The 18,020-nt window shown below is 40.5% G+C and overlaps 1 protein-coding gene across 5 annotated transcripts in view; it reads right to left on the bottom strand.

Annotated features, from left to right (window-relative positions):
* PIEZO2 (piezo type mechanosensitive ion channel component 2) overlaps nucleotides 1–18,020 on the bottom strand; it is a 290,923-nt gene that overhangs the window by 9,638 nt on the left and 263,265 nt on the right. For all 5 annotated transcript variants that reach the window (XM_042031628.1, XM_042031618.1, XM_042031647.1 and 2 more), the window contains 11 exons: nucleotides 11,778–12,167; nucleotides 10,183–10,441; nucleotides 9,488–9,670; nucleotides 8,812–9,064; nucleotides 7,938–8,070; nucleotides 7,374–7,521; nucleotides 7,054–7,268; nucleotides 4,952–5,110; nucleotides 3,475–3,622; nucleotides 847–1,035; nucleotides 327–419 (listed from right to left, as the gene is read on the bottom strand). In XM_042031628.1, the coding sequence (XP_041887562.1) occupies nucleotides 327–419; nucleotides 847–1,035; nucleotides 3,475–3,622; nucleotides 4,952–5,110; nucleotides 7,054–7,268; nucleotides 7,374–7,521; nucleotides 7,938–8,070; nucleotides 8,812–9,064; nucleotides 9,488–9,670; nucleotides 10,183–10,441; nucleotides 11,778–12,167 (2,170 nt within the window). The remainder of the gene's footprint in view (nucleotides 1–326; nucleotides 420–846; nucleotides 1,036–3,474; nucleotides 3,623–4,951; nucleotides 5,111–7,053; nucleotides 7,269–7,373; nucleotides 7,522–7,937; nucleotides 8,071–8,811; nucleotides 9,065–9,487; nucleotides 9,671–10,182; nucleotides 10,442–11,777; nucleotides 12,168–18,020) is intronic.

The following is an 18,020-nucleotide window of genomic DNA, read 5'->3' on the forward strand; positions in this document are numbered from 1 at the left end:
ATTGGCAGTACACAAACAGCATCACATCTCCTGAAGGTTTGTGTCATTTACAGGGGAGGGTTTCATTCAGACAAGGGGACAACTAGGGTTTCTGCCTTCCAGGATTTTGTGCAAAGATGACTACACTAATGGTAGCTTGTCTCATAACCCAGCCCTGTCCTGACAACGTCTGAACTTTTATTCATGCAAATCCTCTTTATAGAAATATCTTCCAATTGATGACAGCACTCATGACCACTTATAACTACACAAACAAAACTCACAAAAGGCCTCCATGGAAACATGCACACATTTTTAAGTAACGAGGTATTCTACATTTCACTTACGGTGTTACCCGTATAGCTTCTCAGAAATTCATTGAACTCATTCGCATCCAAACTTTTGAGCTGATTCTGCTGAGCACTCATGGTAAAAATAGGCTGGGAAACAAAAGAACACATGCTTATCACATTTACTTCACCTTGGCTGCTACATACTCAGTACAGCATCCTGTGCATCACAGTCCAAGACAATTATGGCACTCAATTCAATAAGACAAGGTTATAGTCTCATTCCACTGAGATGCAAGCTACCTACAATTATCTTGTATCTACTATGTGGACCTGTAGGATAATTTTATTCAGTTTCCACTGCAAGTAGATTCTGGTTTTAACTTGAAAATGAAGATAACATTTTACGTCTGTGATAAACTAACATGTTTTTAAACCCAAAAGGAGTAATTTATGGAAGCTTGCCAGGTACCTTGCATAAAGCAGGAGAGTTCAATTCAATGAAAGGAAGAAGAAATAGCACAAGGAAATACAGTGCAAAAAACAGAGTTTGCTTTTAGCGTTTCTTCTTTTTTACCTGATAGCCTCCTAGAGTTATTGTGATTGATACATCTAGAGGCTTGTTGGTGATGCCTGCAACAGATTTGATTAAAGACATGAAGAGCAGTGGGAACCAGACAATACAAATCAGCAAGACGATAATCATGCCACCCATTCCATACTTCACAACTTTCTTTTTCTTCTGGCCTCTTGGTTGGGGATATCTCTGCAAAAGCAAACAGCAATATGGTAATGTCTCTTCTATCAGACCTACACTTCATGTGATTTGATGGGTGAATATATAACAATCTTAAGGGTTCCCATCTCTTGTGGTAATTTTCTACCCCATGTCAGGCCAGCTATTTTTGAGATTTTTTTAGCCAAACCTGCACAGACACCTGATTTCTGATGACAACAGAGAAAAGTGACAAATGAACCCAAATCAAGTGCGTGTCCAGTGTGAAAAATATTGTAAACCTCTGTGACTTTGATTCTTTGGAACCATAAAGAAGGGAGAAATTGGGTAGGATAATTTGATTTTTTTTTTGTCTAAGTGCAAGCATGAACTCACAAGAACAAAATATAAAATAATTGCAGAAACGGTGATACAAAAATTGGTTCCAAAAACTGCTATTGTGAAGGAACCACTTTCTTATATTTGCATTTCCAAAAAGTTTTCTATCAAAACTCCTTAAGGCAGACTTCTTCCCACAGATCTTGAAATGATGCAAACTGTATATTGTGGGGGATGGAGGGAGCAGGAAAATTGCCAGCAACTGACATTCACAATCAGTAAAATGTCTTGATATTGCACTACCTCCACATTCATTTCACACCTCACTTACAGTATTTCTAAGAGTTCACCGGCTTGATCCAATCTGTTTCTAGTGAATTCCACACCAACTGCAATTAACTAATGTTTAAAATTTTGTTGCTTTTCCTAAAATCTTGATACTGCTGATGTAACATCCTTCTTTTTTTTTAGCTTCTGGGGACAAAAGTGACTGCTTTTCTTCTCCCTTTAAAGCAGATCACATGGCATGTCTGTTTTGCCTTGCCCGTACTTCTTGTCCTCTGTTATTTGCCTCATGACTGAATACTCTTAATACTTTCACCATCCTGTAAAATGTCTAGCTTTCGCTGTAATTTATTTTGGTGTAATTCTCTTACAGGATTTAACTCTGCAGTGTTTAGTAGCCTGTCCTCCATGCACTGCATACCACATGTGCAAAATAAAGATGCACTGAACTGCACTGCACCTCAAACACACCAGGAATCTGGCTCTCAGGAAATTGTTCTTGCTTTGCAACATGAATCCATAAAGCCCTATGAGAATATTAAATTTGTAATACAATGCTATATTTAAAACCAATTATTTACTTTGCAAAAGCAGTGTATCAAATAATTTGTCTCATGCTACAGAATACTGTTTTCATTAAAATATAGTATCAAAATCAGCAGGGGTATATTATTTGTCTGCAGGAGATTAGTTCAGGCACCTTTAATGATGTTATAGAACACTTCAGAGAGACTCTAGCTGTTAAAGTACTTAGGCATACCACTCAGTGAAAGACAGAGAACCAAAGTACCTTGAACAACACTCACAATGTCATGAGAGAGTTATTTTGCTGTATGGCATTAGCACACACATGCCAGCTGAGGCATGGAAATATTCCCACATCAGATCTCTGCTACACATAATGTGAGTTGTAGCGTAAAAAAAATGCAGTGAGATGGAGAGTCAGGGTAGAACTGGGTTATTACTTCTCTGACTCCTGAAGTTCTTCAGAACTCCTTCCATTCATGGCAGAAGTGGGAGTCTGAGAAAAAGCCTATATGCAAGATTTGTGTGCACTTTAGCTCTGAGTTAATCTAAGTGACATACTTGGAAAGTAATTGCCATTAAGAGACAGGATTATAATAAAAGTAGAAATACGTCAGTAACACTTAAAAATAAATCCATTTCAATGCAGATGTAGAATTTCTGACTGGTTTGGTCACTCTTAAAATAATGTTTAATTTCTCTTTCAAATTGGCAAAATAAGCAAGCATATGGTTGCAATCTTTATAGCAGTTATAAAGAATCCAGAATGTGCAAGTTTAATTTGAACTGAAGCTTAAATGATTTAAAGACACTGAAATTTCATTGAGACAAATGGTGGGTTTATCTGGCCTGCAGTTCAGTTCTGGATGTGCAGGGACTCTCCTGAGACAAAGGACCCAGCTGAGTTCCCTCTGCAGTTACATGAACCTGGTGTGCCTGGGACCTATGCTGTGGGGCATGCACTTCCTTCTACTGACCTTTGTCCTCAGCTGCAGCTTCCCTGCTGCTCCAGGTTACTCTTTTAATTGTGTGTGAGACTGTGTGAATACCAGGACTTCCAACCCCCGCCTTGAAACCCAGGCATGCAATTAAGCCAGCAGGCATGTGCTTGTGGAGTTCACATTAATGGTGGAAAAATCAGCTGGGCACAAAAGAGAAGCCATTTGAAGTTTCACTTGTGGTGGCTGACAACTAATGTGAAGTACCCAACAGTCTGAATATTTCTGAACACAAGTGCCAGGCATATCTTCCAACAAACTTTTTATTATTTAGGGACTCATCATTATTTCCCTTCTGCATGGGGGAGAGAAGGCCTGAATCACTCATAGGGGGTTTCCTTACTTTTTCTGATTCTCGCCAACACTTCAGGATGAATATATGAGCATAGATATCTTCAACACAGATCCAGCTGGAAAGACTGAGAGTGGTATCAGTCCAAACCCAGTCCATTACTGCTCTCAGCTCAGTCAAAAATGGAACTAGGCGGAAGCTGAAGAGAGACCACAGCAGGTAACTTGTCAGAAATAGAGGCATCACATCCAGCAAGCACAGCAAGTGTACATAAGATAAAAGGGAGAATTAAGACAACATAAAAAGAGCTTAATGGGGGATTTCGTAAACACAAATACATTCACATCCTGAAATTGCCATAGCTCATGTTACTCTAGATCTACTTGCCAGGCCATAAACATGCTTTTGCATCATTATGCCCAGTAATTGTGATTGAGATGCTGGTGGAATAGTACAAGACTTTCCTGTATCCCTAAATTCCTCTGACCTGGGAGTGGAGGACGTGTTTTCCACAGGATGGTGGGAATTAATTTTATACCTCCTTACACCAAGTCTTGCATGGCATCTTTGCAGTAGGTGGGCAGCCCTCAGTTGCATATGGAACTGGGCTTTGTGACTCAGGATTAAGCAGCAGAAGAAGGCAGAAATCAACAGGAAATCAATACGCATAGAGCAGCTGCTCAAAGTGCATCATTCCCTTTCCTAGTCCCACACTTTCCTGATCAGCCACACCTCAAAGAGTATTTCATGTGAGGAAAGCTTTCTTCTGTAACTTGTCCTTGGAATGCAAGAAGACTACAGTGCAAATACTGTGAAAAGGCCAAAATTATTCTGTTTTTTCTGTGAAATCCATATATGCTCCAAACTGGCTTAATCACAAGACGACTGTAACAGTGTAAGTGGAGGGTGTGGTCTGCCTCTGTAAAAACCACCTTTCACTCCGAGGTGATGCTATGCCTGTTCCTTGCACTAACACTCCGAACTCCTGAGAGCTTCAGATGTGCAACACTTCTCAAAGCAAACATTTCTTTTTGTGCTTATTTTTAAGTTCTTGCTTCTCATGTGTGTTCTTTCATTCTATTCCTTACACCTGCTGAGGTAGAGCCTGTAGACCTGCTCCAAGGGTCTCCTTGGGACTGGACACCTTACTGCTTTTTTGGACTGCAAAACTAATAACATTACCTGTTTTCTAGCACAATGTGTAGCCTCTATGTCTGTTTACAAAGGTGATTTCTTAGAAGTGTTAAAAATGTCTCTTTCTTAGGGGACTGAATGGCTGACTGGTATATCAGGCTTCTGTTTTCAGACTGGGAGATGAAATTTTGTGAAGTTTTCCTTCCAGAGGTAGATTTTTCTTTTTTCTTGTGGACTACAGGGGGACCTATGGCATATAGAGAGCATGCTGCGCAAAATTTACTGTCTTATTTACAGCAGCCTGAGAAGAAAAGACATTAATAAACCCAGCATTTCACTACAGCAGATCTTTATTGCACAAAAGAAAGAAAAAAGGCAGTAAGTCTATGCTTACCCTTGAAATAAGAACAGGTTGACATAGTTGTAACTTTTTGTGAGGAAGTTGCCAAGAACACGAGTTGGATATCCACAGCGTATCTGATAAGCTGATAAGCCAAAATAAACACATTTCACAAAATACCAGAGCTGGGCAACCGTGTTCTGGCTAAATTTCCTGTAAAGGAAAAGATAGATAAAGGAAAATGGTGAGCTTTTTGTATGACCAAATTAACTTGAAATGTTTTTTTGCTCCTGGCAGTTTCCTCTTCCTGAGGTCCTGTGAAAAGCCTTTGGTTGCTGACCCCACGGCAGGGTTAAAACAGAATTGGAAAGACACTGAATGAGAAAGTCTAAAACCAGCATCCATTGCCACCTCAGGGTCACAGGGGAGAGACTGGGAATAGGCTCTCCAAAGAGTGAGGGCTTGGGGCAGCGCCCTCTCCCTCTGGATGCTGGCGGTCCTCTGCTGCCCAACACAGACCAGTCTTCCTCAGCCCCCATGATGGCACAACCCTCAATCAAGGCAGCTTTGGTGGCTATTTGTGTTCATGGCAGCACCTCATACAGGAATTTAAGACGGAGTGACCTGTGAAAATATTTTTCACCCTTCCCTGCTTGATCCAAGTCTTATTCCAACAAATAGTTCAGAAACCTGGGTTTTGTGTATCTCTGAAGATGGAGATCCCAGAACCTGTCTGAGGAACCTGCTCCAGTGTTCAACAACAGTCAAGAGTTTTCAACATATCTAACTGGAATTTCCCTTTTTTCCCAACTTGTGCCCTCTTGTCCTGTCTGAAAACAGCTTAGCTTCTTCTCAATGCCCTATTAATAGGCAGCTGGAGCCAGCTCTTCACTTTCTCTTCTTGAGACTGAACTAACCCTCAACCTCTCCTCACATGTGCCATTTCTCGTTGCTATTCAATAGCACAGTGGATCTGCAGCAGATGCCTCATGATGGACAGGATTTGTCAGCCAGTCATAACCCAATATTTTCATTTAAATCCCACAGAAGTATTTTAATTAAGAAATTTGCAGAGATTTCCAAGACTCAATTTGACTTAGAAGGAATACAGGATGTTTCAGATGCAGATTTGAGATTAACAGCTTGATAGAGCTTTCCCAAAAGCACAGACAGAGTCAAAATTATTTTATTTCGTAACAATTCTCAATGTGCAGTAGCTAAGAGATCCATTTGAAAAAGGAATTTCTTTTTTTTTCAAATTTGGGCACAATTGCTAATGCACTGAGGAAAAACAAAACATTTATTTTTGAGAAAAAGTGAGACTTTTCAGCCTTTCTTTACACTACAAACCTATTTTGTTTTCCCCAGTAAAATAACTTGACTGTTAACGAAGTGTAATGTGCCCAGGTGACTCACTCAATTTCCATGGACAGTCAATGGAGTGAGGGAAATACCTCAAGGCAACTTAAAGTAGGAAAAGGGGAGTTAGCCAAACATTAGGGAGGGAGCTTTAACACCTCTGCACTGCAGACTGCAGTGGTCAGTGCCCTGAGCCATGAAATGAAACACGTTAGATTTGGGAGTGAGTCTGACCAAGCATGTGACACTAAATTTCGTGCAGCAGGTGACCATCTCCACATCACCTCCAGAGCCAAGTGGCAGGAGCATGGGAGGAGAAATTTGCTCTTCAGAACAGACACATATTTTAGACGTTCCTCAGTTTAAGGAGATTTAAATTTACAGTTCACACATTTCAGCAAAGTGCTAAGTCATAAGTTACTCTGAGGGAGACATTTTCTACTCGCTCTTCTAAAGCAGCATGCAGCAGTCTTGGGAGCAGGGAACTGGATCAGAGGCCAACATTGTCTCAGCTGAAGGCTCTAATCACTCAATTACAGGCAATTTCTCTTTCATCTGCTTGCATTTTGGCCTAAATCGAGAATATTTCTGTACATATATAACTAATTCTTCCTCAAACTTACATTGGCCAGAGTTACTGCTGTGGAAATGCATTCCAACTTTCTGCTTAGAAATGAGACGAAGAAGAAACTTGTTCATGATCCCAAAGCCTAGCTATAAGCACCTCCGGTTTAAATACAAACAACTTGGTAGAGCATCAGCATTTAACCCATATTGTTTGTTTAGAAGGGTTATACCTTTCTGTCACTCCAGGCAAGATAAAAAACATCCAGAAATGTATTCCAAAAACAAGGATGACCTGGAAGATGACTTTTCCCATGACAGTCTTTTTGAGGTACAGTGCTCGATCTACCACCATGGTACCAAACTGAATGAGCACCATCACCAAAAATGCCTCTGGGACCTGGTCCTCTGATAATGAAGAGGTGATATCTGCTGCAGCAGAGTGTTTCTGAAAAGCAAAATATAAGGGTGGTCAAAGAAAAAGGACACTTGCATGGTATTTAGCATCTCCAACATGTAAATCCTGCTGAGGAGAGATGCCTCTGTGACATACCCCAAAAGCCCAAAATCCAAACACAATGATGATGAAGTCCACTGTATCTGCGAGGAACATCAGCACATACACATCAGTCACTGCGCTGTAGTCTGGATGAATAAGATTGTAGAAAAACTGTCTGATGGGCACGTACACCTGGAGAGTCCTAAAACAAAATAGACCACAATGTCATTTAACAGCACATAACTCACACTGAAGAAAGTAAAGGCTGAGTGTGGTATGATTAATATTTTTAAAGATATCTAAGATCTACTCTGACAGCCTTCACAGGACTGCAGAGACACCAGTCCTTTGTTCTGATTACTTCCAAACCCCTGTATTAGGATTTGTTCAGTAGAAATATACATAGCCAACCAAGTTCACATGGGATACTTAGCTTTTTATCAGGCAGATGCTGTTTGAACAACTGCCGATTTGTCTGATGTTCAGCTGGTAGGACATCTGCATACAATGAACACTTGAATTAACAGCAGTAGTAGCCTGCTCCCTTTAAAATGCTGGTGTACTGCTTTACTGTTTGGAACCTCCCCCCAAACCCACACAACTCCTCATATTGCTCACTTTTTAATTGTAAAAGCTTTAGCTTTGATCATTTGTTCTCGAAACTTTTCCATGAGAAGCTCTTTTCTAGATTTTTGTTTGATGCTTAACACACTGCTTCCCTTCTGACTGCTGTTCCGTGTACTGGTACTTCCTGGAAAAAAGGGAGGGAAAGAGAAGTCAATTCAAAAGAAGAGTTTAAATACTAAAGCTAGAAAGTAATAACTCTTGCGACTTCCATCTCATATGACTCCCACATTTGAAAGAAGCTTTGAAATGAATTCTTCTGCTTTTTTTCCCCCAATATGATAAAATCTTGAGAGCAGCCAGTAAAGGTTTAGCCACTGGCAGACCAAAACTTGATTAATAGCTACAAAAAGGGAAGACTAGAGATAAAAGCAAGTATTTGACTGATCTGACTCAGATACCTCAATTGGTATTACATACATTTAGGCTAGAGTACCCCCGCCCTTTTTACAAGATGGGACATATAATCTCTTTCAATATACCCAATAAAAACATTTTCTCCGTTCAAGTGTCTACAAATGTAGATATGAAAAATACATATGCTTTGCATTCCCTCTAGCTGGAGATTATGCTGGACCAGAACTTCTGGATCTGGGCCACACTGAGCATTCCTTTCCCAGCTTTTGGATAATGTCATTTTAAAAACATAATGAATCACAAAGTATGACTCTTCATTTGAACTTTAGGAAGGCTTGGAGTGTGTTCAAACATGAAGATACATTGATTCATATCCTATTTCACCACTGAGAAACAGCAGCAATCAGGAGCTCCTGGGAGCTCCGCAGCAACCGGCCCAAGGTTTCAGCAGAATGATCCTATGGGAAATGAACAATTTTCCTCCAAATCCTAGAAATGCCATGACATTTACCTCTCTTGGATCTGTGTGAGGAGAAGCTGGACCTGTGAGAAAGCTGGGATATGCTGCTAGAACTCTTCCTCCTGATAGCAGTCTGCTGCTCAGGGAAGTGGACATGGATGGACTCCACTGATGCAGCAAGATTGACAGATTTCAAAGAGGCAGAAGAGTCTCTCCTGCCTCCTGTCAGAGAGAGCTCATCATCTGTATCCTCTTTATTACTGGAGCTATCTCCTTTCTCATCTTCATCCCACAGTCCATGGCACTAGTGGAAAAACAAGAAGAGAACATATCAAGCCTGTATTTCTGTCGCAGAATTTATCACAGGCATTGCTCAGCTCAGTCACGTGTTCACATGGGAGGAGACAAATTCATTCTGTTGGGATATCATAGAATCACTTTGGTTGCAGAAATTCTTTAAGATCATCAGTTCAACTATTAACCCAGCCCTGCCAAGTCCACCACTAAATCATGTCCCTCAGTGCCACATCTAAATGTCTTTTAAACTCTTCCAGGGATAGTGACTCAACCACTTCCCCGGGCAGCCACTTCTAATCCTCAGCAACCCTTTCATGGAAGAAATTTTTCCTGATATCCAAATGAATTACTTCCGTATATCACATGAGTGACTTAAAGAATGGAAATGAAAAATTAATATAACATAAGAAACTACCTGAACCCAGATTACCTTTAAAATGGATCTATGGAAGAATAAAGCAAGAAGCTGAACAAGATCATAGTGCACATAACCCTCTTTCTTCTCAATGCCAATAATATTGGGTGGATGGTAAGGTTTATCTTTTGTGTAATCCACGTGTTTATTCCAAGGAAAGAAGCCAAACTGGAAGAAGTATTTGATGACAATGGCCACCTGTTTGGAAACACAACAGACTTGGGGTGTTTTATAAGCATGTCAGATATAATAGCCTCATGACAATAAGAGGGATAAAATATGACCACTTTGTCAGTTTTATGAGAACATAAGCATATTCATTACTACAGAGAATAACACTTCACACTTTTTCAGTAATAAAGTCAATCAACATTCACCAACAGATGATACTCAGTGGTACTTGAGATACCACAAGCAGTGAATTCTGTCTCTTGGTTAACAATTACATAGCAACAGTTTGCAAATGGTCTGTTCTTGTGAGAACTGCTTTACATGCCAAGAAGGATATTGCTCATTGCAATGAAGGAAATAACAAACAAGATCATTCTGTACCACAAAAGTTGCTGAGGGCTTTAGCAAATATTTGTTTTACTGTGAAGGGCTGAAGGCCCACCCCTGATCCTAGAGATCAAAACCAGAAAAGGGACCATGCAAAGCTTACAACTTCAGTTTTCTGTGTTAGACATGGGCTTGCAAAGTCAGCAGCATACCTCAGTGTAGACAATGGCTGTCATCCAGAAGCGTTTGCTTGGCCGAGGAACAGACAGCATGGCCCACAGGAATATAAGGATGGGAAGCACCAGGGTTATCATGGAGGCAGAGATCATGTGGTTAAGGATGATTACAAAATAGCACACCATTTCTGACCGGGCCACCAGCGTATTGTACAGGGCATAAATAAGGAGCAAGACTCGAGGCTGACCAACGTAGAACTTCTCTGACTCCTCCAGCTCATCATCACGAAACATCCTGTGAGGAGCAGAGTACAACAAATGAACTGACATGAACTTCACAAGAGCTGCTTTTCAAATTGCTACCTCTTTCCTTTTGAAAAGTATTAAATTCTCCTGCTAAGCCAAATGGAGGGGAAAAAAAGGGAAGGGGGGGATTTGGTATTATAATCAAATAGCCTGATTCTAAGCTCAGAAAACAAGAATTTCAAGCAAAGCAACTAGAAGCACTGATTTCCCATTTTTTAATTTACCCAGAAAGAGAATCAGCCCGGCCTAAGAACTTTTACAAACATGGCTTTCCTACAGCTGCCCGACCAACATATCTCATGCAAATCATGCAATACTGGTGTGGATTCACATCTGATTTATCAACACAGATAGGAATTTGGAGAAAAAACAGAGGTACATCACAAGACCTATATTATGAATCATCCAGGGGCATAAGACTGGAACATAATAAATTCCTTTGAGCATTAGATGTGCCCAATCTTCTCATTATATGACTCAAATAAATATAAAGGCAGTGACTTTCATACACTCTTCATAATTCTCTCCGCTTTTCATAAAGTTTCCTGGCCTGAGAAGAGATCTTACTGAAAAGCAAAAATTGCTATGGAAAACCAGAAGACAAGACGCTGCATCTGACAAAGTCAGATCTATCCACCCTCTCTCTCTGTGGGTGCAGTTAGGCTGAAAGGCAGTTCTGTGGTTTAAGATTTTGCTCTTGTATTTGGGGAAGCCCTCCCCAACTGAGTCAGGCCAGAAAGCAGCTGAAGAAGTGCAGTGGCACCATCCCCACCTCAATGCTGGTTGTGCTACTGAGCACAGTGTCTAAGGGGCAAAGAAGGGAACATCCTCTCCCTTATGAAGCACCTAGCAAGGTGGTGTCTCTATATAACCCTCAGCTCCCATTGGCTTAAACAAAAACTGCCAAAGGTCAGAGTTTCCCTTACAGTAATCCAAAATAATTAAAGGAGAAACATTTTCCCAGATAGCCCTGGAGGAAATTCATTTGAAATTATAGTTGCCTGGAGAAGAGAAGCCCTCTCTACACAGAATATTTAGAAAAGCCCTTGACCCCAAGACAATTGCAGCACAGAAATTCAATGCTAATTGGAACAATTAAATATGGTATCTAGGGAGAAAGCAGAGATTCCTTCCAAGATGAATTTGAGTCACTTTAGAAATCTGTAATTAGAACAACTGCACAGGAAATGAGCTTCTTCCCTTAAACCAAACTTAGCACAACGTCTGTATCAGAAACTGCAGGGTAGTTCTGAGACAAAAACCCAAAGTAATGACAAAACTTTACACATAGTGACCAACAATTTTTCATGGCCGAGGATTCTTACTTGTTCAGGAGCAGCTCGCTAGCTGTTAGCTCGTGCGTCAGTGGGGGGAGAATTGTGTCGAGTTTGTCTGTCCGACTGTCGTCTGGGCTCACCATCATGAGGCTCTTACCAGCTGAGTCATCTGGGGAGCCAAAGGGAAGATGTTCAAAGCTGACAGCTTTGCTATAGGAAGGAGGAGCTTCTGCATTGCTATCAACCGTGGAGTACAATGGCACATCGGTATCTGGAGTATATGCAGCTCCTTCTGAATCCAGGCTATAATCTTCCACCTCCTCTTCCTCCAGCCTTGATGCAGAATGAGCTCCTTCTTCCTCATGCTCCCCTTCTACCTCCTCAATGGTTTCTGTGGTCCCCTGACGGGAATAGAGCATGGTGACCTGCGTAGGTTCACTGTGGGAGATGGATGAAGAGAGTGAGCTGAGGTTTCCAAGAGCCATGATCAAGCAAAGTTTGTTAATTGTACCTTTATGCAGACAGCTAAGCAACCTCATTGCATTCCCAGGCCTCCAAAGTTCATATGGTCTGGTAGAAAAGATATCATCCTGATCTCCTCTTATACAGATGGAACATCTGGGTCCATCTCTTCCCTGAACGAAATCCCACTGAACTCACAGTGATTCACCATCTTTTAACACCAGCAAAGGGCAAATGAATATTATCAGCAAGAGAAACTACACTACCTTTCTGAAAGTAGCTCAAACATTTCTGAACAGAGTCAAGATTTGCTATTACATCTATTTAAGACATGTTCCATGGTGAAGGATAGGCAGCCATGGCATTGCTTCTAAACATAGTGCTTTTAACAACCACTGTACGACTGTTGTGTACAACTGGAACATGAACTGAACACGCACATATCAACTCTGATTCAAATAAAAGACCATGTAAATTGCTAGCTTGAAGAAATACAAACCAAATTACAAAACTGTTCCAGTAACAGGGTATCTTGCTTACCTTTAGATTGCCCTGTGTTCTTCAATACAGTCTTCCTTTTTACTCTACCTGCGTGCTTTACTTCTGTATGTATCTATTTCCTTATTCAACTGTCTGATGCACTCTGATCAGTTCTTTGCTTGATTGACCTTCCTTATTCTTGGCTTTGCATAGACTCATAGAATGGTTTGGGTAGAAAAGTACCTTAAAGATCATCTAGTTCCAGCCCCCTGGCCATGGGCAGGGACACCTCCCACTAGACCAAGTTGCTCAGAGCCCCATCCAACCTGACCTTGAACACGTCCAGGGATGCAACATCCACAACTTCTCTGGGCAACCTGTTCCAATGTCTCACCACCCCCTGAATGAAGAATTTCTTCCTAATACCTAATCTAAACTTGCCCTTTTTTAATGTAAAGCCATTTCCCCTTGTCCTATCACTTCATACCCTGTAAAAATTCCCTCTATAGCTCTCATGTAGCTGTCCCTTAAATACTGGAAGTTTGCTCTGCAGTTTCCCTGGAACCTTTTCTTCTCCAGCATGAACAGCTCTGTCAGCCTGTCTCCATAGGAGGGGTACTCCAGCCCTCCGATCACATTTGGGGAGCTCCCTCTCAAGTATTTTTTTACCTCTCTCCTTGAACATCACTCTTTCTCTTTTTAGTCTCATTCCACTCCACAGCCTAGACAACAGGCACCAACTCAGTGTCTTTGTTGGCTGCATATCCCTGTATCTCACAGAGACAAAACAAGATTTCCTGTAGCTCCTATGAAATTAATGGGGCCATATTTTCACATAAACTATAACCTTTTAGAGAAAACTGGCATTGGCAAAGCCATTGGCACTATCATCTTCTGCCAAAACAAAAAATTAACTTTCCTTTTTTTTTTTCCTTTTACGCTGCTTCCAAACTTACTGTGGCTATGTTAGATCACTTTTTTTGTAGCAGAGTTTTAATTAGAACATGTAACACTTATGATGATGTGTGTTTGGATGATTCACAGTAGCACTCATCCTGGTTAAAATGCACAAAATCATAGAATCCCAAAATTCCAAAACTGATTGACTCCAAAAATTTGTCAAACACTTTCAACACTGAAAAACAATGATGCAAAATGACATAAAATTTCTGATTTATAATATTTATAAAATGACTTGAAACACTGCTTCCCAATGTCATGTAAATCCCTGGGTTTTACCTGCTAAAAACTGAGTAAACAGCTCTGAAAAATTTTCTCTTGCACTGGATATTAATATTAGTTGCTATTTTTTCATAACTGTTTTCCCTTTCCTAACTGCAGCACCTTACTGTAAATCAATTCTAAAGTAATCAAAACATATTTAGAAATCTTTCCTATATGGACAAAAATAAAAACTGAAAAACTGGCACAATGGTGTCTATCTTAATTTCTAAAATTACACATCTCAGCCCATATTTAGGGTAAGTGATTAGCTGAGAAACCTAGCTTCCAGCTTCCAATTTAAGAACAACCATCAGCTCAGTAACTCTGAAAATAAGACTGAATGAATACAGACTTTAGCTGAATGAATACAGACTTTAGCCTGTTTTTATACACACAGTGTAATGCTATGGAACAACTTTAAAAAATACATCAATTAAGGATGAAAACAAAAACAAAACAAAAAAAAACAGAACAAGAAGTGAAACAGCAAATGAATCCTAGATTGTGATCCTGACTTTGAATCTCAGAACCGTGCCACAACACAGGAGGGCGTAAAGCTTCCTTTGACCATGCAAACCACTCTGCACACCACGTGTCTGCAAACACAGATCCACGTACACTGCAGTCAGAACAATGGTATGGGTAAACGAGTGAACAAAGCATGCATGAGTTAAGCACCTTGACACTATACTGCCACTGTCAGCTGATGAGGAGGACATATCCATGCTCTGCATTTTACGAAGCCTAGGTCGAGCGCGCTCACTTGTTTTAGGAACAGAGTCTGGTCCATCTAAATCATCAAGGGTTGACTGCCTTGAGAACAGCATGGTTGCTTCAGTGTAGCAGCTACAGCAGCGCAAACAGTTACAGAGACAGTGTTAAATCCAAATGGTGTTATGATACACACGGTTCAGTAAACAAATATGCTCGCCATGCAGCTAAACACTGACACAGAGAAAAAAAGGTTCAGAGAGAAGATAAGGATTTGTTTGGAGTCACCACGGAAACACATTTCTATGCACAGGTTAGTCACGGTCAATTTCACATAGGGGCGATAGGAGGCCATCTACTCACTATTCAAGCAGTTACGGAACCAACACAGTGCTCTACACGCTTTCCAGGGGAACAGACTTATATATGTGAGCAGGTTTTATTTTGGTTTTTTACCCCTGAAATTTCCAGATTCCACAAGGATGTTTTAGAAAAGGATGTCCTCTGTACAAATTCTATTTTATTAATGATATACTGTGCTGAGCCTTTTTACACAGGTACAAGCCAACTTCCTAGAAGAGCCCTTAAAACTGAGAAAGCTCATATTCCACAAATAGAAAAATAGCTGTCAGACATTGGCTAATCCTCTTTCCAAACCAAAGAGCCAAATCGGATATGTTACTTAGCCAGTAAATGCATGCCAAATATAACCTGCTCTGCATGGGATGGCTTTTATTTTGATATTTACTAGGAAGCTCTGATGATTCTTTCCAGAAGATTTCATTGATTTCGATCACAGTATTTCAAAATCGGCAACATGCGCATCTTGAAATAAAGAACAGATATAATAAACCCTTATCTCCTTTCACTTATCAAATACAACAGGACACCAGAGACATACACAATACATTGAGCATTCATGTGTAACTGGAGAAAAGAACTGGATGAGTTATGAGAAAGAGAGTACATAATTAAATACAAGCATTTAACAGAGCAACAGGAAAGAAGCAAATACATCAATGAGATATGGTAGGTAAAAAGATTATTTCTCCTGTAAAAATCTTTGACAAACACAGATGTCAATGAAATGAGTTGAGTGGCCTGGTGTTTTAACATATGCAGTGACCTGCCTGAGTCTCTCGGATAGAATGAAAGAAGAAAAGACCCCAAAATTCAGGATTTACACTCTACTTTTCTTCTTTGACTCCATCTGTATTACACCTGGAAAGTGGCAGCAGGGGATTTGCTTCCTTGGCAAGCATTATGTTTGTCCAGGGGTACAGAGAATTGGGAAAGAGGTCAGAAAGGAAGGGCAATGGCATTTTCCACATTCCTTTGGTCTTGCTAGCTTGAAGTGAGGAAAAAAATCCGCTGGCATGAGGTTATAGTCTGCAATTATTGTGTTTAGGAAAATGAAGGGGAAAGAACAAAATATGTAGAGAGAAGAAGCAGTTATTCTCAGGCCTACCCCCACTGATGATCTTTTTTGACAGAATGGCTTTTTTGACTGAGGCTAAAAGCATACCTTGGCCTTTGAACAGAAGAAAAGAATCACCAAGATACCAATGGCATCGTGAAATATTTTCCTTAAGAACCGCCTCAATGGCAGGAGCACCTCTGTCCTGCCAGTTCACTTGGCCAAAACCCTTTACAAGCCACTTCATTATTTCTGTGTGTGCACAAAGGCACACAAGGCCCTCCAGACAAAACCTGGAGGGCTGTCTGCATGGTGTATGGAGCCAGGACGTCTGCCCTGGAGGTGTGATTCAGCAGCATGGAAGTCAGCTGAAGCTCGGTGTTACTAACTCAGGGAGCTCTTGAGGGAGGAGGTTTCCCTCTGCACATACACACATGGAATATGGCCCAGCTGTTGCTCTATCAGTGAGGTTTTGGTGCTAAAATATGGGAAGATGGCAGCAAGGAGACAATACGGTTTTGCAGACGACCTTTCTGTCTATGTGCTACGATGTTTTATGCATGTATTTTAGGTCTCAAGGGCTGAGTTTATTCTTTTGAAGAGCAACACCTAATACTAAGGTGTTGAAGGATTTTAAATGCAGACATAGTTCAAAGGGAACCGTCCAAGGGCCTTAAGCAGAGCAGCTGTTCATGTTCACATACCCACTCATATATTTTCAATGGAAGAAACATATGCCAGCTGCCTTCCTAAACATGCCAGCTCTGACCTTGCTCCCAGAAAAATCAAAGGAAAAACATCTATTAATCCCAATAGATAAAAACATTTGGTTTAAAGCTGTTTTAAATGAAGAATGAATCATCAGAGTAATTACTGACTGAGCAGCTGCACTGTATCCTCGAATATCAGGAGATGCACATGAGTCAACACCTGAAGCACAGTCTGTGTATTCTTTATGTGCTTTAGGAACATGCTTCCCAATGTGGAGGAAATGGGAACACCAATGAAGTGGAGAGATTCACACTGAGCAAAGTTGATGCTGACTCAAGTCATTGCCTATCACATAAATTTGATCCAACCATATCTTCCTGAGTGACTTAGAATTTGTGTTTTTGGAGACCTTGGAAACATCAGCTTCTTGAAATCATACAATGACTAGGTTTTTAAAATGGAATGCTCATTAAAAGCCCCAAGTTCAAATGTTTTATATGAAGTTGATCAGGTATCCATTTTAAATAGGGATACATATATACATATATAGCAGAGATGTTTTTATCCCCAGTGAGTGGAAAATTTTTAAGTTTATGTCTTCCTTTTTGCTAAACAAATTTACCCTTCTCAAAGAGTTTAATAGCCTAGTGGGTGAATTATGATTTTTTCTGGGGTAGTTTTTTTTTTCTGTCCCTGGGCTACTTACTAACTGGCATTATCTGTTTGGACTACTACTACATTCCCCATGCCTCCAAGAAAAAATCCCAATCAATCCCTAACAATCACAGGCCTAAATTGGACTTTGATCCAGCCCAAACAGGGGTTCTCCTTTCATCCTTCCTTCTGCCTCCCTAGGTGAGTTACCTCTCCAGTACTCACTGCCTCAAGCCCTATTCTCCCTTCTAGTGAGGGAAGCACAGATAAAAGGTGGTGTTCTTAAACACCCTGAGAGGTGTTTAAGCTCCTCCTCCTTCAGCTCTTATAAAAGTCTACACAAATGTAGAGTCAGGAACTGAAAACATTATTCATAATGCACAAAAATGAATACAAACTGAACTGGATACAAAACCATAGATAACCTGAAATCTGTCTTAGCACCTGTGTCTAGCTGCTATTACATAATTGTAGGCAAAGCCCCATGAGGGCAGCCAACCAGTTTTAGTAAGTTCCCAATCATCTTACTGGAATTCACAGGCTGTTTAACCTAATAAACAGGTCATCAGTCGAATGGAAACAAACTGCAGAAAATGCTCTGCCATGCTAGATTCCAATCCCTTCCAGTGGTG

The sequence above is a fragment of the Corvus kubaryi genome, unplaced genomic scaffold (assembly GCF_017639235.1).
Source record: "Corvus kubaryi isolate FWS band 111438036 unplaced genomic scaffold, C.kubaryi_AGA036_p1.0 132, whole genome shotgun sequence".
Lineage (NCBI taxonomy): Eukaryota > Metazoa > Chordata > Aves > Passeriformes > Corvidae > Corvus > Corvus kubaryi.